General features: G+C 38.3%; 2 protein-coding genes across 4 annotated transcripts in view; one reads left to right on the top strand and one right to left on the bottom strand.

The window, feature by feature from the left end:
- LOC125679195 (microsomal glutathione S-transferase 2-like) overlaps positions 1-921 on the bottom strand; it is an 8,307-nt gene extending 7,386 nt beyond the window's left edge. The window contains exon 1 of the mRNA XM_048918205.2: positions 486-921. Within this exon, the coding sequence (XP_048774162.1) occupies positions 486-600 (115 nt within the window). The 5' untranslated portion in view covers positions 601-921. The remainder of the gene's footprint in view (positions 1-485) is intronic.
- Positions 922-9,354: 8,433 nt separating this feature from the next.
- Positions 9,355-22,309, top strand: part of LOC125679187 (anoctamin-4-like) — a 62,070-nt gene continuing 49,115 nt past the window's right edge. For 2 of the 3 annotated variants that reach the window (XM_048918188.2, XM_048918187.2), the window contains exons 1-2: positions 9,370-9,532; positions 21,207-21,687. In XM_048918188.2, the coding sequence (XP_048774145.2) occupies positions 21,220-21,687 (468 nt within the window). In that variant the 5' untranslated portion in view covers positions 9,370-9,532; positions 21,207-21,219. Of the gene's footprint in view, positions 9,533-21,206; positions 21,688-22,309 lie in introns of all 3 variants that reach the window. The other variant, XM_048918186.2, reaches the window with a different exon arrangement.

Below are 22,309 nucleotides of genomic sequence, written 5' to 3'. Positions count from 1 at the left end.
GTACATGCGACCTTAACCTTGCAAATCAAGAAAAATTCTTTGATAAGTCAGTTTGACAAACCAAAAGAGGGACAAACCTACCAGCCACTGACACTAATTTTAAGAACTAATTACAAATAAATCTATAGTTCATTAATTAGTAGTACCCCTACCAACTCATGAAAGGAATACACGTTTCGTCGAAAGGGTAATTTCTGACAATCTATGGCCGCCATACTGTTTGGGTCAGAAATCAGAACTTTGTAGCAGTTGTATAAACGTCCTACTTAAGTATAAATATTTAGAGTGTGCTTTCACTGAAAGGAAAAAAATGAACACGAAAGAGGAAAACAAACACTATACAGACCAGGCTGGCGTCAATATTTCTCCATTTGGCCTGATTTGAATAAAATTCAGCAGAAGGCTCGGATTGAAGAAGCTTGATTTTAGCCTGAATATTATTCATTGCATTGCTACCATACGATGTATTGCATGTTTATACTTACTCAGCTGCCAGGAATGTGCTACGCTCACTCCCGCCAGAAGAGCGACATCCTTGAGTTCCACCGGCATGATCAAAGTCAAAAAGTGACTCTTTGTACGGGGGTCTAAAAATGACATAAAACCGCAAATGCCAAAATGGCAACGACTAATCACCAGCCTCGCACTCGTGAATATATATTTTTAAAAAACCGTCTTACTCGTGAAATAAATTCCATATCCAACTACAAAGCATTGAATATCCTAGCGTTGTGCCATAAAGGAGTCAACTTCTATCTGTATATTTTCAATATAGATTCTATCATTAATTGAAAACAGTCACCTTTTCCATTTCATATGAGGTAAATTCTCGAGCCTCTGTGGTCGCGGTAGCTCAGTGGTAGAGCGTTCAGTGGCGTGGCTTCCATTGCGGCAACCGAGGCAGCTGCCTCGGAAAAAAAACAACAAAAAACACCTTTTACGTTGTTAAAATGTCTGTAGCTTCCATTGCGGCAACCGAGGCAGCTGCCTCGGTAAAATAAAAAACAACAACCAAAAACACCTTTTACGTTGTTAAAATGTCGATAGCTTCTGCGCCCCCCAGACCCCTGCCTCGGTAATATTCGAACCCAAGCTACGCCTATGACTGGGGAGTTCGAGCCCCGCTCTTGTCATGGCCGCGTCAAACCTAATAAGAGTTAGTGTTTGCTCCTTCGCCATACACTCGACATTTAGAATCACGGGTCTTTCGGACATGATCTTTAAAAAAAACGAAGGCCTCGTGTCACGGCAGGAGTTGGCACGATAAAGGACCCTTACTGGGCAATATGGCTCTATATTTGTGGTACTTCACCTACAGCTGGTGACGTCTCAATGAGTGAAAAATTCTCTCCGGTGTAGGAAACCGTTATAAATCAGTGACCGCACGGAAAAGATAAGCGATGGATATCCAGCGATGCTAATCAGCATGCTGAATTAATCAGCATGTAATGTGGTTTTAGGCCTATTGAAGCCCAAAAAGATGGAAGCCAAAGAGTTTACATGTTATTCAGACCGAACGGGAGTTCTTGGCATGGTCATGGTTATCATAACACATTTACGAATGAATCGTAACAGAAAGTTGTATATTCTGTCGCTTGTTAAAATTTCAAAGTTCTGCCTCTATTCTTTCCAATTTCATTGACCCTCTAATAAGCGACGAACATAGGAATTTCATAAAACAATTCTCTTTCGAAACAAATTGAAGGTAGGTAGGTTAAATAAAAAATAAAAGAGAGCAGTCTTCCCTGCTTATATTTTTTTTTGGATGGAATGAGAGTATCACACCCCAGGATGCGTAATCCGAACGCAGTTTACACAAAATTGAACAGAGCCTGGGGTATAAATGACTAGATGTTGCGTGATTGGCTAATATCAAGAGTGAAACGATTTGGAATTGAAAAAAATATTATAGCAGTTTAAATTAATTGTCGAGATGAAAAATTATCGCACCAAATCGAGAAATGACTGAGAAATTTACCATGGTAGGGGTACGTTTGAAATGAAGGGTGTAATTCACTGCAGATCGTAATGTGCTGTAGAAAAGTACAAATATGCATGTATGATTGATTGTGTAATGCTCGAGAATTTTTCACTCATAGAGACGTCACCATTATGGAGCGCCAACTTAACACAAACTCAAATAATTGAAGATAATTCAGAATTGAAGATATCATTAATTATTTGAAGAGATCTTTAATTAAATTGTTGCGCGCATCAAATGAATTGATGATATCTTCAAATAATTGAAGATATCTTCAATTATTTGAGTTTATGTTAATTTGGTGCTCCATACTGGTGATTCTCACATTATTCTTGACTTACTTGACTTAATTCCTTCTCTCCTCGTGGAGAATGGGGCCATGAACAAGTCCTCTCCATTTACTTCTATCCTGGGCTGATCTTGCTGCCTCTGTCCATGACCCAAAACCTAATTCTTTCCTCTCTCTTTCTATTGTTCTTCTCCACGTTTCCTTCGGTCTTCCTCTCTTTCTTCTTCCTTCTGGTGTCCAACTAAGGGCTACATATGGGTGTGTTCTTTTATCAATCCGTAGCACATGTCCAATCCACTGCCATCTGCGTGTTTTTATCATAGTGCTGATCTTTGCTACTCCTGCTATCTCTCTAACTGCTACATTTGATATTTTCATTGGCCAGTAGATCTTTAAGATTTTCCTAAGACATTTGTGCTGGAAGGTATCTACAAGCTTTTTGTCCCCTTTTGTCATTTTCCAGGTCTCGCTGCCATACAATAACACAGCTATTACATTTGAGCTGAAGAGCTTCATTTTTGTTTTTCTGTTGAGTTGGTTATTGCTCCAGATCTTGCGTAGCTTATGGAATGCTACTCTTGCATGGCCAATTCTTCTTCTTATATCTTCATTAGTACCTCCTGTCTTGCTTACTATTGCTCCGAGGTAAATGAACTCATCCACATCGTTTATGTTGTTCCCATTGATCGTTATTGGTGTGATGTTTGCAGCATTTAGACGCATGACTTTGGTTTTTCCTGTATTGATTTTTAAACCTGTTCTAGCTGCATATCTGTTTAGAGAGTTCAGTTTTTGTTGCATTTGATCTTTGCTGCTGGATAATAAAGCGATGTCGTCTGCAAAATCTAGATCGTCTAATTTTGTTGTCATATTCCATCTTATGCCTGAGTTGTTATCTGCTGTTGTCTTTTTCATTATCCAATCAACTACCAGGAGGAACAAGAAACCCGACATGTTGCATCCTTGTTTGACACCAGATTTAACATTAAACCATTCTGTTGTACCATTTCCATCAACAACTCCACATTCACTGTCTTCATACATTAATTTAACCATTCTGATTATTTCGTCTGGTATTCCATAAGATTTCATGATCTTCCAAAGGGTTTCCCTGTGTACGCTGTCGAAGGCTTTTTCAAAATCGACGAAGCATAGATAGGGGTTGGAGTTCCATTCTATAGCTTGTTCTAGAATATTACGTAGGACAAATATCTGTTCCGTAGTGCCTCTTCCTGCCCTGAATCCAGCTTGTTCCATTCTCAAATGTCTGTCTACACCAAGTACAATTCTTTTTATTATTATCTCACGTTATTCACTACGGGATAATTTCAAACTTCTAGCTACATACTATGTTTTGTTGACACTGCAAATCCACTAATTCAGATACCGGTACATGTATAAATATTTTTTTTGGGTGAGTCTCCTGTTCTGGACACTTAATTAATTCAATTGATGCTCGAGCAATAATTGATTTGATGCACGCATAAATTCAATTGATGAGCCCTTCACCAGCAATGGTGACGTCTCCATATAAGTGAAAAATTCTCGAGACGAACGTTGAATAATATACTGTAATGTGTGTCGTTGGTGAAGAGTGCCAACATTCAGAGAGAACTCGCGCCAAGCTTCGGGGCGAAGCTTCCCTGAACAAGGGGGAGTGTAGCGGACAGTATAAGAGGGAACTTATACTGCCTCGCCAGTGAGCTAGCTTTTCTAGTGATGTGGTAGAGTCTCTCTCTTGATCACGCAAGCTAAACAACGGCGAGCATGATCAGCACTTGTCTGGGTGACCGCTCATCCACTGTTACCCACGACAACCACCCGTCGTCCCCGGACAAAACACGTCCGTGCATGGACACGGAAGTCCCAGAGCTCCGAAGAGACTCTACCTGAAAAGGGCCCACCAAACACCAGAATCACAGACAAAACTGAGGTGCTAGTGATATCCTCCAAACAAATGGCCTCTAAGCTGAACATACCATCACTGTAAATACTGGTGTACTAGATATCCCTAGCAGCTGCCCCTCTTTAGCTGACGACTTGTCATTAATTGGCATATCACCACTATCGCTCCAAACAATGCTGGATATCGCTTACAACTACTCCAGTAAATGGCGATTTACATTCAATGCGTCCATCACTGCAAGTAGGAGACGACTCTATCACTCCTGTTACTAAGGCCAAGGGAGTTGGTGTAACCATTGACTCTCATATGACCATGGAAGCACATCTATCATCAGTGTACAGAGGTGCCTTCATCCATCTTAAGAACCTGAGCCAGCTGAGGATATATCTGGACAGGGAATCGCTGGAATGTGTTGTCCATGCCTTCATAACAACAAAACTGGACTACTGGCACTCTCTCTACTACAGCTTACCATCAAAGCAGATCCAGCGGCTCCAATCCATCCAATACGCTGCAGCCAGAATCATCTCAGGCACCCGCAAATATGGCAGCATTACAACAGTACTACTCTCCCTCCATTGGCTGCCAGTTCAGCAAAGAGTCATCTTCAGGACATTGGTGTTAGTGTACAAAACAGTCAACATCATGACTCCATCCTATCTGCAGGAACTCATAACACCCTATGCTCCCTCCAGAACTCTGCGGTCCAGTGATCAGAGCCTAAAGATTTTCCCAACACTCAACAGCAAGGTTTCCAGAAAGAATTAGGTTGTCTGACTGCATCGTTCAATTTACATGAAACAATTTTTCATAATTTGGAACAAGGTAGTAATGTTTACGTGGGTTTTCTTGATATCAGCAAAGCGTTTGACACGGTATGGAGGCCTGGTCTTATGTTTAAGATATACGAACTTGGCATTAGGGGTAAATTGTGGTTACTTATTAACCAATGTCACCAAAATACAGTGAGTTCAATTATTGTAAACCAAACCCAATCAGATTGGTTTCCTGTTAACCAAGGTGTTAGACAGGGCGGTGTTCTTTCTACCTTTTTGTACCTTGTTTTTATTAATGATCTTATTCATGAACTACAGTCGGGTAGTCTAAATACTGGCGTACTAGATATCCCTAGCAGCTGCCCCTCTTTAACTGACGACTTGTCATTAATTGGCATATCACCACTATCGCTCCAAACAATTCTGGATATCGCTTACAACTACTCCAGGAAATGGCGATTTACATTGAATGCGTCCAAATCCTGCGTCTTGCAATTTCGAGCTAAAAGAACAAAGTTAGACAAATTATCGTGGCACTTAGGTCCTTCCAAAGTGACATGCGAACAGTCCTATAACCATCTAGGAATTGTTATTAACCACAAATGCAAACTCTCGGACAGAATACAGGAATCTTGAACAAAGGGCGTAAATCTTACTTCGCACTATCCGATCTTGGTACACAGTTTCTTAGCCCAATGACAATGTCTCATTTGTACAAAACGATCGTACTACCATCAGTGCTTTATGGATGTGAACTCTGGAGCAATATGTCATCTGTTGATAAAGTTTGACTTAACACATTCCAACACTTTATTTGCAAAAACTCCCTTTATTTACCAAAGTTATGCAGGTCAAATATGTGCGAATCACTTTTCAATGTTGTACCCATATGTGCTGAAATTGACGTGCGGAAACTTTTATTCTTTGGAAGATTATGTCGTCTGAATCCAAAAACATTAACGAAGTCAATATTTCTCGCAAGACTATTTTCCTATCTGTACAGTCTCTCCGATGTTCATTCTGATTTTATTCCCGATATTGTGAATACTCTCCAATCATATGATCTTGTTTCCCATTTATGGAAATTTCTGGAAGATGGATCCGTCCCTTCGAAGCTGAACTGGAAGAATATGGTACGTGGTAGAGTCATGACCTCGCATCTATCTCAGCGTCAAATACGAATGTTGCACGACCGTGAATTTCTTTCCTTTATACAAATTTTCTCGGACTCAAAACCGTCGTCTATCTGGTTTTTAGCAAAAAACTACAAGGAAATTGAACTCTGCAAATTCATATGCAAACTGTGCACCAATACGTGCTCAATGGACCAATTCCTAAATTCCTCTCTTTGTGGAAGGTCTTTCTCTAATGTGTTTCAACATTCCTCTTGCGCATGTCCTGCAACTGAAACAATTGGTGGAACGTGATCACAAACTGTTTTGACATACGCCTATGTGCAGAGTTATGCGGATTGACAGAAAATGAAATGTTTCTTGTTCTTCTGGGGCGGTATACAATACACGAAACCAATAATCAAACCTTCCGCGTATTGAACTTCAATTTTGTTCGAAGCGCAGTTGCGCATTATCAGAGAGCTCTGGCTCAGTTACAGGTATCGCCTCCCTAGCTGTCAGACACCATGCCGTTATCTGCCCCCCTATCCATCACATACTTTAAGGGTAGTGTATATATGTTTATTCTTCTATATTCTTTTTGTTTTTAAATACATATGTCTATTCAAAATGTAATATTCATGTATATGTAATTGTATATTAACTTATATTGCAATATCTCCACATGGAGGAAATAAAGAATGAATGAATGAACTACACTGCCACCAATTTGTAACATGTAGCGGTCACCCAACCAATTAAATGCTGAGATCTCGCGCTCGCCGAAGCTTAACTTGCGTGATAAAGAGAAATCACTAGCAAAGCAGTATAGGTTCCCACTTATACTCATAAGTGTCCGCTACAATACAACCAGTCGTTCTGTTGACGGTTTACTGCTGTTTTTGAAATATGTTTCTTTTCAAAACATACTAAAGTATCGATATGTTTATTACTTAATAAGTGGCTAGAGCATCGCGCACAAAAGCACACGACCTCTCACCTCTGCATGTCGGCGCGGGTTCGAATCCCGCTCGCGCCGTTAAGGGAGAGTTTCCCAGTTTACTTTCGGAAGGTCGGTGGTCTCTTCCCAGGTACATTGTATCTGGGTTCTCTTTTCCACCAATAAAAACTGGGCGCCACTAGATAAATGAAAAAGTGTTGAGTGTGGCGGAAAACATCAATCAACCAATCAATATTACTTAAAATATGTAAAGATACATGGGGCCCACGGACCAAGCCACTCTTCCTGCTTCAACGTAGGATCCGTTTATTTTCTTGTTGATGTCCTCCACCCGCGGGAAATCTCGTGCTGCTGGAAGTTGCTCTCCAACGCCAGTCCAAGATAAGTCGTATACCAGGGTAGACCCCCCCCCGGATACTATTACCCTCTCCCCATTTTCTCTGAAAGACGAGGAAACAGGGTCCTTGAAATGCAAGAGGGGGCGCCACGGAGACTATCCGAGGACGCCGGAAAGGACTCGAGACCACAAGAAAGGTCTGGTACATATCCCGAAGACAACTTACTAATTTTTCTCAATCCCACCCTGGTGTGGACCAGAGAGCCCTGGGTCGCTCACCCCTAGCTGTAACTGACGGGAACCCCCCGAATCCACCCTGGTGTGGGCCAGGGTAAGTCCTGGATCGCACAGTCCCTAGCCTGGTGCCCTGGCCTTCCCATAATGCTCCGCAAACGAAGGCCAGGGCACCAGGCTAGCACAGTCCCTAGCAGTAACTGACAACTAACACACGCCCATACCTTTGTCCAGGCATTGCGTCCCATCTCCTAGTTGTCTGTCAGAGTTAAGTCTACCAGGAATGGTGGCCATCCCTCTTAGACCAAGGCTTGAGCCAACCAAAGTGTCAACAGGGCCAACACAACCACGGTACCATCCATCATATGGGATCCTCAAGCTTCTAACAGACAAAAGTCTCAGAATCATCCCAGATACGAGAGAATTCCTGGACTTAGCAGACGATGAGTGGGAACTCCCTAGTCGCTCTCTGCCACGTTTCCTCGGAGGTAAATGATCCACTGCAAAATCATCCAATGGTTTCCCCTTCAACGTGGTAGGTGTGTGGCACCAACATACGATAGCTGCATAATATAAGGGCCAATTACCAAGTCCTCCATCTCTCAATGCAAATGACAGGGACACAGTAAGACTGAAGCAGCTGGGTCCTGAACCGTCTTGGAAGCAGGACATATCATATGTTCCCCCCACTGCTGGGTCACAAACCACTTCAAGCCCATTTTTCTCCGTGGGCTGAAAAACATCCTGCGTGGCTACCTTTGGGCATTCATGGGCGTCTCATCATCCGTGCCCCGCTCCTCCTCCTGACCCGGCGAATCCTCTTGATCCATATGACAGTCCTCCATATTCCCCTGGTCCCTGATACCAAAACCTAGCAGCTCCGACACTGTGATTTCCTCGGGGAACATCCTCCCGTAGTGCCTCCTGAAACCGAACATTAGGTTTGCCCCTCTTCGAACGACGCATACAAAGGATACACTGCGGTGTCCTCTTCCTGACAGCTTGTCCACTGTGCGTTTCCCTGCCTCGCCAACATCTGTCGCGCACATCCCAGCCTAACCGGGCAAGCCTGGCGTCAACATCCGCGCTTCACCGTGAACAGGCCCTTCTCTGGTCAACGGTGGACGAGTCTTAGCTCCCGGCCCCCGTGACCCAGGTGTCCTTTAGCAGGCCTCGGAATTCTCCCTTGGCTTAGCCTTTAGGCCCTTTGCCGCCCGGGACTTCCCTTTGAGCTTTGGACAGTCCCAGTTGAAATACCCAAGACACCGCGGGCCTGTCCTCGGAGTTCCTTCTCCAACTCCTCGTTTTGAAATCGATTGATTGATTGTACATATCTTGTTTAACGTCCCTCTCGAGAATTTTTCATTCATATGGAGACGTCACCAAGACCGACAAAGGACTTCAAATTTAGACCTATGTTCTGCGCTTACGGCACAGGCACTTGTTTCTGTAAATGACTTATGACCTCTGTATACTAATAATAGAGGTCATAAGTCATTTACAGAAACAAGTGCCTGTGGCTTACGGCCATTGAGCAGTGAGGGTTCTTTAGCGTGCCACACCTACTGTGACACGGGACATCCATGTTTATGCGGTTAATTTCATTTCGAAATAATATTTCGAATAATTGTGAATATTTTCAAATATTAGAAACAATCATGGGGACAGATTAAAATAGATTTTTTTTTGTAAAAACATTAATTTAGTTAATCGGGTTCAGGATCGTGTTGTCGGGTTCGAGATTCAGATATTGAATACAAAAAGGAAGGCAGTTCGCGTTCTTGGCAACTACAAAACATTATTTTAGACATACTAATAGCAGGACATGTGAAGTATTATAAGATTATTCCAGTGGGACCTTACTTATGTAGTGTTTTTAAGTCGTCTGACGTTTTGCAAAGAAAAAACATTATTAAGCGGCCAGTGTTTCTTGCAGGTAAGCAACTGAACTTACAAAATGTAGCAAGTTTTAGCATCTTGCGCAATAGTCACAATGCACTCCCTGCAAGCATTTTTTCCCGTCAGGTTTCTCATCAAATTACTTTAAATCACGCAAATAAGCATCGTGCCTGTCCTTTTCGGATGTTGTTTGACAGGTGGTCAGTGTTTGCTAATGCATGCTTCTTCATAATGCATGCTTCTTCATTTGCATTTTATAATTTTTTCTATGCAATAGTAACTTAAAGATGAACACGGTCAGTTTCACCAAATGCCACCACCATAGAACATATAAAATACATAAATTTATTTTCCAATCAAGGGCTGTAAAGGGACAGCTCAAAAGTACATATGAATTCATACATATAAAATTATGTATCATCAGCAAAGAAAATAAGTCAAAACATAACACACATATCTTGGATTATATTCTTTTTAATAAATACCTGAAATTAAGGTATATATGGTATATCAAAATATAACAGTTAAAATGTTAGCTCGATTTATTTGATAAAGTAATTGGACCAATATTACTCTATGAGTGTAAAATTTAATGTTACAAAACCTGTGGAACCAAATATCATAGCTGCATTTGAACAGCATGCTAGACCTCTTGACCATTTTGTTAAGTCATTTTAACTTGCTTTCTTGTAACACTGTCACTTGCTACAGAGGCATTGAGAATAGATATTTAACACAAATTTAAGAGGATCTTACAAGATGCAAGATGCATTTGAAATATTATATGTAAAGATTGCAACAAACTTTTGAACAAACATAACTTTATGTATAATTATATTTATGTGTAAACATATAAATATACATTCGTTTAAATGAAAAAACCCCATAGATTATGCCTTTTAGAACAGAAATATGTCTTCTGATTATAATCGGTAAAATCGCATCGAAAGCAGAAACCAATTCCAACCAATGATTGATTATGAAATTAAACGATATCCCATCACTAGTTGACAATGTTAAAAACTCATGGATTTTTAGTATTCAAAATGTTTTAGATTGTTTTGGATACACTAATGTAAAGAATTAATGGTAAATTTTTATGTCTTATCAATGGCAAGGGGATTACTGCTGCTGTAAAGCAAAGACTGAAGGATCAGTTTATCCATTAAATGTAGGAAAAATTTTGTAAGAACCTCAAACCACAATGCACTTACAAATAGAGGTAATGGGAGGTGGATAGGACTTATAATCCCATTTATTAAAAGATTATACATGCACAGTATCTTAAAAAAAAGACAAATAGCAAATGAATTTCACTTCATTGAAGCATTATCAAAAATATATACCAGTATGTAAACATATCAATTTCTTCAAGGTAAACATAATTACTTTTAAAGTTATCTTAATTAATGTCAACATTGGATGTAAAATCACTTGAAAAAATATGTTTGTTTATTGGTTTTTGCTCATGTAATATTTAACCATCTGTTTACTTATTGTTTTGTGAATGTTTACCTCAGATCTGTATAATGTACTTTGTATACCATTATGTTGATTTGAGTTGATCTAGCCGAGTAATAGATTATAGAGTGCATATAAATTGCATGAATTAAATTAAAGTTTTTGGTTAAACTTTCAAAAAATTCATTATGATCATGATATTTATATAATTATCTGTATTCATGAAAAAAGAGCATACAAAGTTTTATGATATCACAAAGCCGATTGAGTATACTTGACTATTTTCTAGGAGTATAAGATACTCCTGAAGATTTACAGAAACTAGTTGAGTATACTCAATCAGTTTTGTGATATTCTTATTATACTACAACTTAACTGTGTAATATTCACACTTTAACAGTCATCCTGTGGGGATCCGGGTTAGAATAGGTCAATCTCAGTACCCCTTAAAGTTAAAAATTTGCTTGTCGTAAGAGGCGACTAAATGGGGAGGTCCTTCAGATTAGACCATAAAAACCAGTGTCCCATGTTACAGCAGGTGTGGCATGATAAAGATCGTCCCTGCTCAAAAGCTGTAAGCGCCGAACATATAGGCATCTTTTAAGCCCTTCACCGGCAATGGTGACATCTCCATATGTCATTGAGTGAAAAAATCTCGAGAGAGATGTTAAACAGTATACATACAACCAATGTATCACTTTTACAGTCAGAGTATTATTTCAGCTCACCTGATTTGAAAGCTCAAGTAAGCTTTTCTGATTGCCTAGCTGTTATCTGTCATCTGTCCGTCTGTCTGTAAACTTTTTGCATTTTCGACTTCTCCAGAACCTTTGGGCCAATTTTAACCAAATTTCACAAAAAGTAGCAACAACCACGCTCGCTAGGTGGCGCGTCATGTTCCATTTTTATTTCTACAGGAAAAGTGGGACGAGGTTCCACCCTATTTTTTACGGGCTAGTATGGATAAACCTAGAGCCTACGAATGATGCGAAGTTGATCGTTCGGATCTAAAATAGCTATATTTAGCGTATCTCACGTGATTAGGCATATTCCAGAAAATCCCTTTGAGATTGAAGCGAATAAGCAGAGCGAGTATATGTAAACATTTACTTAACGGTGAAATACGCAACAAAGAGTGACATATTAATACATTTTATGCATGAATAAATTATACTGAGGTCAAACATGGATGATAATTGCCCGTGTTCATATAGTATTTGATTGATTTAGATATCCAAGGAAAGATAACTCCCATTATTAACGTACTCGCAACGTACCGGTGGTATACAATAATACAATGTTTATACATTTCTGAATGATGAATGAATCTTTATTTTCATCAGAATCTTTTCCATCATACTCGCAGACCAGGTCCCCATTCCCCTACCAGTGTCAATCTGTGACTGATAGCAGTGCGGTATTTAATTTGATATAGTCTAGAGGAAATTCGAAATATGGTAGTGACATTTCTTCCTCACTGAATTAGCTGGATTTTTAACGTTTAAAGAAAAGTGGGGTATGGACGGGGGGGTTAAAAATGCTATTTGCCAAATTTTCAACAATATTAATTACAAGGCAAGGCAAAAGGGGTCATAAGCTACAGATGATGCAATTTTCACTTGCAAGTTGCACTGCCACAAGTTACACTTAATAAGTGACTTACTTACAGATAAATAAAGTAACTTACAAATATCTTATTTATTTATTTATCTATCATTTCATTTCATTTTTTTTTTTAATATCATGGTTTGTACTTGTAGAGTCATCGCAATAAAGGGACATTAATTATTAGTGTTACAAAAAAATCTGATCATGCAGTTTTTAAATTTCTGAATTTTGAAAAAATAAAAATAAATAAATAATACATTCTGATACCACTCAGCCCCCCGACTGGCCAGATAGTTCTGCTTCTGTCAGTTCTGATGCAACTAGCTCAGCCCCCAGACTGGCCAGAGAGTCCACTGTTTCTGTAAATTCTGATAATGATGCAACTCAGCCCCCCCCCCCCCCCCACCCCCCGACAGCTCTACCAGAAGTTCTCGGAAAAGACTTGCTGTTGTTTAATAAATCAGTTTTCCTATTAATTGTACTTTTGCTCCTGTTCATCAGTTCATTAGGCTATAGCCCAATCTGATTAAATTTAAGATCGTTGATCCGCTCCGTATTCCTCTTCCTTTCCTGTATCTGTGAAGTCCAGAGGTGAGATATATTCTTTCCAAAACAACTAAGAATGTTCATGGAACAATTTAGTATTAATTGTTTTCCTTTTCTGTTGTATGCCTTATTTCAAGAAATAACTTTCAGGTCACTTTTTAATGTGAAATGGAACATTTTCAATTTTTGACAACCTGACGGTAGGGGTGTTTAAGGCCCTATACCTCATTTTCTGTAAGGAAGTGGAGTAAAAGGAATCCAGAATTGGATTCAACATACTCAAAATTGGTAATTACACCTGCTTTTTATTGTTTTGGGTAATGGTGTTTCAAGAAATAAAGTTGGGTCACTTTTTGATGCGAAATGAAACATTTTCCGTTTTTGGCAACCTGACGGTAGGGGTGTTTGAGACACTATATCTCATTTTCTATAAGAAATTGGAGTAAAAGGAATCCAGATTTGAAATCAGCATACTCAAAATTGGTAATTACACCTGATTTTTATTGATTTGGGTAATTTTTAAAAAATGGGTGGTGGTTGCTACAAAAAGGATTCTTGGGTGAAGGACTTTCAAATCTATTCAAATGAAAGGCCATGCCCTCTTTAAAAAGGGGGATAATCACAAAAATGCAAAAATAGGGTGGGGGTTGATCATTTAAAAATCTTCTCAAGAACCACAGGGCTAGTAAAGTACTTTACATGAAAGCTTCCTGACATAGTGCACATTGAAGTTTGTTAAAAGTATGACCCCATGGGAGTAGGATGGGACCATAATAGGGGATGAGTGAAAGTTTTACATACAAATGTATAGGAAATTAAAACAAAAAAGAACCACTGGGCTAGGAAAGTACAAATTAACATGAAAGCTTCCTGACATGTGCAGATTCAAATTTGTTAAAAATCATAACTCGGGGGGGGGGGGGGGGGGGGGGGACCACAATAGGGGATAAAAGTTTTACATACAAATATATAGGGGAAATCTTCTCAAGAACCATTTGGCCAAAGAAGTTTACAGTTTGGGGCCACAATAGGGATCAAAGTTTTACATGAAAATATATAGGGAAAATCTGTAAATATGGGCCAAGGTGACTCAGGTTAGCGATGTGGCTCGTGGAACTCTTGTTTATTTCTTTATTCAATCTATCAGTGTGTCATTTTTGTTAATGATGTGGATCAAGTGTGTGGTAATTGTGATATTTGTTTATGTAATATAAGTCTCTTGAAAAACTTGTGGGTTGCATTGAAAATTTGAGGTTTAAATAACCAACAGTGTCATATTCTTTACAGTGCTTCTATACATTTCTCATTGCTCTTGTATCTATTTAGATCCGACTCATTAATAAGAAAGTAGGGTGTCACAAACTCAAAGCCGATTGAATATACTCAACTATTTTCATTCTTGAACAGGAGTAAAATGAATTGCTATGAATTCCTTGGTTTTATATGCATATTATATGTATGCAATGGATGCTGAAATGAATGGGAAAAAATGAAATGAATGAATATCTGATGCTTGAGTAATTTTGAATGAAAGCATTGAATGGATGAGAGGTGATGACACCTGATAAATTGTTAAATGAGATTCATGGCAACAAGACGTGCTTTTCAGTTGTAAATTCATGTCCATAGAATATTATGTTGATAATTTCCTTATTTTTATGAACTGTCATAATTTAAATAACAATGGTTTCATTTTACTTTACCCCAAAAATGTTTGCTTTATAGATAAGTTAACTCTACCAATCACTGTCACAATGACACAGTAAATGTGTAAACAATTTAGGTAGAAATTGGTCTTCACAAAAGCTCAGTTAATCCTTTATGTTTTTATGAAGACTTGTGATGACAGACACCATAGAATAATTTATGTGAGTATTAAGTCATCAAGTTATGTGAATTTTTTTGGGTAGTAAAAATACAATTGTCAAATACTAAGTCATATCTATACATCATCAAGCACCTTATCAAGCATTGTTATACAAACTTGTATATACATGAAAGGTGAAGAGGATGAACAGTGATCAATCTTATGACTCCTATAAGGAATACGAAATAAGGAGTTGGGCAAACACGGACCCCTGGACACACTCAACTTTTTAATTGACCAATTTTCAATTTCTTTTTTAAAAATGCATGGACGTAGATATTGTCTCATGAGGGACAACTATAAGCAACAATTATTTTTAGTTGGCCTGATTGATTTCCCTCCGATGGTGAGACTATCTTAAGTTTTAGTTGGCCTGATTGATTCCCCTCTGATGGTGAGACTATCTTAAGTTTTAGTTGTCCTGATTGATTCCCCTCTGATGGTGAGACTATCATAAGTTTTAGTTGGCCTGATTGATTCCCCTCTGATGGTGAGACTATCTTAAAGACCCAAAAAAAACACCATACGGTTGCTCCACGGATGACTGAATGTGGGCGGAGCTTATCCATGGTCAATGTTATTTACCTGGAATTTACCTGGCCAAGAGATCAGTTGTTGTGTATATTTTTATGATATACACAGGAAATTTCTCAGGTTATTACAAATTATGCTTAGTGTCTTGATTTGTGCAACAAAAAAAATAATTAAAATTTCTACCGATATGCATACTGCATTTTTATTTCCCGTAAACCTTCAAACTTGGTCATATTTATGTATTGCAAATGACAGGTTTAGCCCATTTCTAAACCTTTGCTTTTTAAAACTTCTAATTAAATTGTTATATATCGTATATAAATATTTTCCTATATATAATATTACCCGGCGTTTCCAGGCACTTCCTGGTGTCGTGGGTGTAGTAGGTAAAATATCCATGTTTCGAGAGAATGAATAAATTCAAGTAGATCTGTGTACATGTACAACCAAATGAAGAATGGTCAAGATACCCCTCAATATGGGCCGTCTGTAGGGTTTCTGTAGCTGTAGTGTTTGCGTAATGGTGGTATCCCAAACAGAAGCTGACACGAAGTCTTCCCCCCCTCCTCTCTCTCTCTCTCTCTTTCTCTCTCTCTCTCTCTCTTTAGGGTTTCTGTGGACGTAGTGTTTGTGTAACGATGGCATCCCAATCAGAAGCTGACACGAAGTCTACACCCCCTCCTCTCTCTCTCTTTAGGGTTTCTGTGAACATAGTGTTTGTGTAACGATGGTATCCCAAACAAAAGCTGACACATAGCTAGTCTACTCCCCTTTCTCTCTCTCTCCCTTACTCTCAACCATTGACTAAATGAGTAATTATTGTCATACGTATGCAACACTATTGCCATGCCATATTATTTCATCTATATTATTGCTACAGTTTTACACATTTCTCTCTCTCTCTCTCTCTCTCTCTCTCTCTCTCTCTCTTTATAAACATAAAACCGTGATAAATTATAAATAGAAATATCTCAATAACTCTCTCTCTATAAATATAAAGCCGTAATACATTATAAATAGAAATATCTCAGTAACTCTCTCTCTCTCTCTCTCTCTCTCTCAATATAAAGCCGTGATAATTTCAAACAGAAGCATTTTTTACACTACTGTAACAGTTTTACGCATTGGCAATATAACCATTATACATGTTGATGTGCTGCGCCAATAAAGAATTGTTCATGTTTTTATAAATATAAAGCCACAATAAATCATTAATAGAAAATATTCCAATAACTTATGTTTGTTTGTTTTTTTATTATTATTATTGTTTGATTTCTGATTGTTTAATCTATAATACATGTATAAAGATGGAGAGAGAAAATACGATGATAAATTGCATTGTATAGGGGACGTTAGAAATTAAAATATTCTAGGTGCGAGTCAATGCTATCAAAACTCAGGTATACTGGGGCTTTCCTCGAGATCTGAAGACTGCTGGTCATTATTAGCCATGATTGTTATCAAAACATCTTTCTTGGGTAGCTGTAGACCATGGTCTCTGCAAACGTCAATCAACCTAAGCTCTATTGTTAAAAGTTTGATTGACCAGCGGCTTATCATTGATCGCAACACAGGAAAAATTTGGGGGCGTTAACTTAAAGTTGGGTCTTTAAGTTTTGGTTGGCCTGATTGATTCCCCTCTGATGGTGAGACTATCTTAAGTTTTAGTTGGCCTGATTGATTCCCCTCTGATGGTGAGACTATCATAAGTTTTAGTTGGCCTGATTGATTCCCCTCTGATGGTGAGACTATCTTAAGTTTTGGTTGGCCTGATTGATTCCCCTCTGATGGTGAGACTATCATAAGTTTTACATTGTAAAGTGTGGAGAAAACAGTCATCTCATGACAAAATGAATGCTGAAAGCAGTATTTGTCAATGGAGTATGCATGTATTCTGAATTGCAGACTTGAGTTTGTTCAGATTTTGGGCAATTCATATTTCTTAATGTATGACAGAGGTCTGAGTGAGCATTGTTTCTCGAAAAAACCACCAAACAACTGTTACATTAGGCACCCAACATTAGCACTCCGGTAATCTCTGACTGATGAGTTTGATTGTTCCCAGAACTTCATCCTACGGGCGCTGGCATTCCAGGAGAGTCAAGACGCTTCTTTCTCCGGAGGGAGACACTATGGTAGTGTTAGATACATGACCTTACTAGCTCTGGCTAGTGGGTTAACCCTTTAGCTCTATCAGTATAGACACACAGTTTTCCTATTCTATCTCTGACTAGTGGGTTAACCCTTTAGCTCTATCAGTATAGACACACAGTCTTCCTATTCTAGCTCTGACTAGTGGGTTAACCCTTTAGCTCTATCAGTATAGACACACAGTCTTCCTATTCTATCTCTGACTAGTGGGTTAACCCTTTAGCTCTATCAGTATAGACACACAGTCTTCCTATTCTATCTCTGACTAGTGGGTTAACCCTTTAGCTCTATCAGTATAGACACACAGTTTTCCTATTCTATCTCTGACTAGTGGGTTAACCCTTTAGCTCTATCAGTATAGACACACAGTCTTCCTATTCTATCTCTGGCTAGTGGGTTAACCCTTTAGCTCTATCAGTATAGACACACAGTCTTCCTATTCTATCTCTGGCTAGTGGGTTAACCCTTTAGCTCTATCAGTATAGACACACAGTCTTCCTATTCTATCTCTGACTAGTGGGTTAACCCTTTAGCTCTATCAGTATAGACACACAGTTTTCCTATTCTATCTCTGACTAGTGGGTTAACCCTTTAGCTCTATCAGTATAGACACACAGTCTTCCTATTCTATCTCTGGCTAGTGGGTTAACCCTTTAGCTCTATCAGTATAGACACACAGTTTTCCTATTCTATCTCTGACTAGTGGGTTAACCCTTTAGCTCTATCAGTATAGACACACAATCTTCCTATTCTATCTCTGACTAGTGGGTTAACCCTTTAGCTCTATCAGTATAGACACACAATCTTCCTATTATAGCCCTGACTAGTGGGTTAACCCTTTAGCTCTATCAGTATAGACACACAGTCTTCCTATTCTATCTCTGACTAGTGGGTTAACCCTTTAGCTCTATCAGTATAGACACACAGTCTTCCTATTCTATCTCTGACTAGTGGGTTAACCCTTTAGCTCTATCAGTATAGACACACAGTTTTCCTATTCTATCTCTGGCTAGTGGGTTAACCCTTTAGCTCTATCAGTATAGACACACAGTCTTCCTATTCTAGCTCTGACTAGTGGGTTAACCCTTTAGCTCTATCAGTATAGACACACAGTCTTCCTATTCTAGCTCTGACTAGTGGGTTTACTCTTTAGCTTGATTGATAGAGTGCTTGACTGTCGTATCAGAAGTCCCGGGTTGGATTCTCATCAGAGACAAAAAAAAAGTTCCTGTTACAAGCATTGTTTCTCAGGCTAAAAGATATGACAATTTGTACATTTTTATTGATTTCTATATCTCAACTTTCTATTTAAACAATAATTTGGGTTCTGCTTTGAAAATATGAGCATCCCATAGTATTCATCATTTCTGTCCATCCATCTGTGTCCATCCCACCCCTTTGATCTGTCTGTCAGTCTGTGTCCATCCCATCCTTTTGATCTGTCTGTCAGTCTGTGTCCATCCCACCCCTTTGATCTGTCTGTCAGTCTGTGTCCATCCCGCCCTTTTGATCTGTTTGTCAGTCTGTGTCCATCCCACCCCTTTGATCTGACTGTCAGTCTGTGTCCATCCCACCCTTTTGATCTGTCTGTCAGTCTGTGTCCATCCCACCCTTTTGATCTGACTGTCAGTCTGTGTCCATCCCACCCCTTTGATCTGTCTGTCAGTCTGTGTCCATCCCACCCTTTTGATCCGTCTATCAGTCTGTGTCCATCCCACTTTTATGTGACGTGATATCTTACAGACAGGGTTGTCATAATTTGTATGTTAGTATCTGATGGCTAAAGGAGGATACCTATAGCATTTGAAGTAATAGGTCAAACATCAAGGTCACATCACATAGAAAAGCACACGTCCCAAATAATTTAACAGCTTTTGGCAATTTAGCGCTAGTTGACTTCGAATTTTTAGTTGAATTTTAAAAAGAAGATATCAGTTGTAGGAAATTATTAGTCTGTTAATTGATCTAAAATAAATTTTTGCTAGCCATACCTTGAGAAAATGTAATGAAATGTAAATTGGTTGTAAACTATAAATAGTTCGAGTGACAGCTACCTTATTTTGTCTTATTAGTCTTAGCAACTGACCGTCAATCACATATTACCTAAAATTTACTTGCAATTAATGATACATATATCTGAGACTTGCTATAAACTGGAACTTTCTCTTTAATGATTTCAGAATTAAAATCACTTGTTTCATATATACAGTTTGAAAAACTATCAAAGGCTTTACCTCAATAAAGTCCACCAAAGTTATGCCCCTTGATTATCATTTTTGTTTTCAAACTCAGGAGTTCAGGTGAAAGAACAAGCAGAATTTTAGACAAAGAGGCAGATAATGTAAAGCTCCTTTTGCATTAGCATATAAGGTCAAAATAAAATACATATGTGCTACCAGTTTCCCAACCCTTAACCTACCTTTTTTTTCTGCCAACCCTAAGTATTTTATTGATGATATAATTAATATAAGAAAAAAATTAAAATTCTGAATTTTCAAATTGGAATTTTTTTCTTTTTGCATTTGAATTTCTCTGATTTACATTTTAACTATCATTGATCTTCAAAAATGTATGAAACACATTTGTAAAGTATATAGATCTGTATTGAAAGCGTATCAAAAACTAAGATTTCAAATAAAATGTTTTAATAAAATAAACTGTTTTACCTATCTGCCTAACCTAAATTTTTTGGGAGTGAAAGGAAACACACATAACTTTATTTTGGCCTAAATATTTCTAAGCTTAGTATCAAAACAGATTATTAGTAAGATATCCTCTCCAATTTTCGGCATGTTTTGTGATTTAGTTTAAATATTCATATCTTGGTGAAAGTACACACAGCGAATCCAGTGATAGTTTAACTAGGGACTGGTTATCTGTATTGATTAGGCAGCTCTCCTGTCACTGAATCTGTAAAATAACTGCATTAAAATAGACAGTTTAGAGCGATTTACAGGTTGTGGCCATATAATTTCACAGGTACACCAGCCAAGCAAACTGTGTGAATTTTTCCAGGAATCAATATCTGTGTTTGAACAACCCATAAACAATTGTATTCATTTGGCAGTACTGATTACATTTTCAATAGATTGACATTGGGCAGAGTGTTTATTCAACATTATTTTAGCAAATATTAAGATGTTCTAGATCTCATGTGCTGTGCATTGATGATAAAGTACATGCTATGTGATTATATTAGACTGAGTTTGAAATCTCTGAGATCAAAGAAATGAAGATGACGGAGGTTGCACCATTTCTTCATTGTGACACTAGTTTGTGAGGAATATCAGAATGTGGGTATTTCGTCATAGTTAACCTTGAGATCAGCCAAACATGTAATTACCTTTAGAATTAACGTATACACTGATTTAAATGAACCTTTAACAGAGTTCAAGAGCCTAACTGTTAAGAAAAACAATGGTAAAAAATTTTCCCCCTTTACAATTGACATGTACCTACACTAATCTGAGATTAAGACTGTTGTGTATTAACCAAGATTTTTTTTTTAACCCAGACGAATTAGTATTGCATATTTTGTTTGTAGATGATAGTGAATTATGAAGACGGAGAATCCAATCACCCTGAGCAACATGTCTGCTGACACTAGTCAGGAAGAATCGGATGGAGAACCACCACTGGGTCCATTCACTACCATCACTTCAACGGTCAAGTTCCGCAATCTACGAAAACGACACCTCAAACGCAATCCTCAGATGAAGGCTTTTGAGAGGCGTTACACGGAGCTGGGGCCGGCATTGATTCCAGAACAGAAGCGTATAGATTATGTGTTAATCTACAAAAACAAGTACTCAAATGACCCGATGTACATAGATGACCCGGATAAACAAGAGGCAGTGCGGCAGAAGGAGGAGAAGAGGGAGAGGTTCGAGGCATCCCTGACAAAGGAAGGGTTCGACGTTCAGAAGGAAGTCATCGGAGAAAATGTTTTCGTGAAATTACACTGTCCTTTCAAGCGATTGTGTGCGGAGGCAGAAATGGTTAAAATGGAAATGCCACTACATGGGGTAGGATAAAAATTTGGGAAAACAATATGGATTTACTTTTATTAGATAAGTTTTGATTTTCTTCTTGTCAGCATGAATGGTTCAACAGTATTTTCCAGCATTAATTTATACTTTAAGTTATTTTGATTATATAATGGTGCCAAAATTTCACAATTTGTTACAAGGGCACAATCAAGATGGCTTTTCATTTCAAGGAAAATCTACTTTTAAAATTTCAATTACAAAAGCATTGAATCATTTTTGATATATTATTCGATCATTGTGGTTCAATTTTTCAGAAAAATGATAATTTGTGAATATAGTGAATTGAGAACCAATGTGTGAATTTTCTCTAATTCCCAGTATTTCTTTTCACGGCTCAACAAAAGTTATGTTGGATATAGATAGTAACTGCCCAGGCAAAAATTAGATTGAAATGTTTATTCTTTGTTTCTCTCCCCCCCCCCCCCCCCATTGAAGTTATCTTTACCAGAATTTTGTAGATATTTAAAAAAGAAAGAAAAATGTTCCCCTCTTACCAACATTTTTGATATAGAGTCAAGAGAAGGGAAACAAAGATGTTTAAAAAGGGCTGGGCCCCCATGTGTATAGTTTTTGTGTTTTTGCATCAAGAACAATGTTG

This window comes from Ostrea edulis, chromosome 2 (assembly GCF_947568905.1).
Source record: "Ostrea edulis chromosome 2, xbOstEdul1.1, whole genome shotgun sequence".
NCBI lineage: Eukaryota > Metazoa > Mollusca > Bivalvia > Ostreida > Ostreidae > Ostrea > Ostrea edulis.
This window is presented reverse-complemented; position numbering and strand designations above follow the sequence as displayed.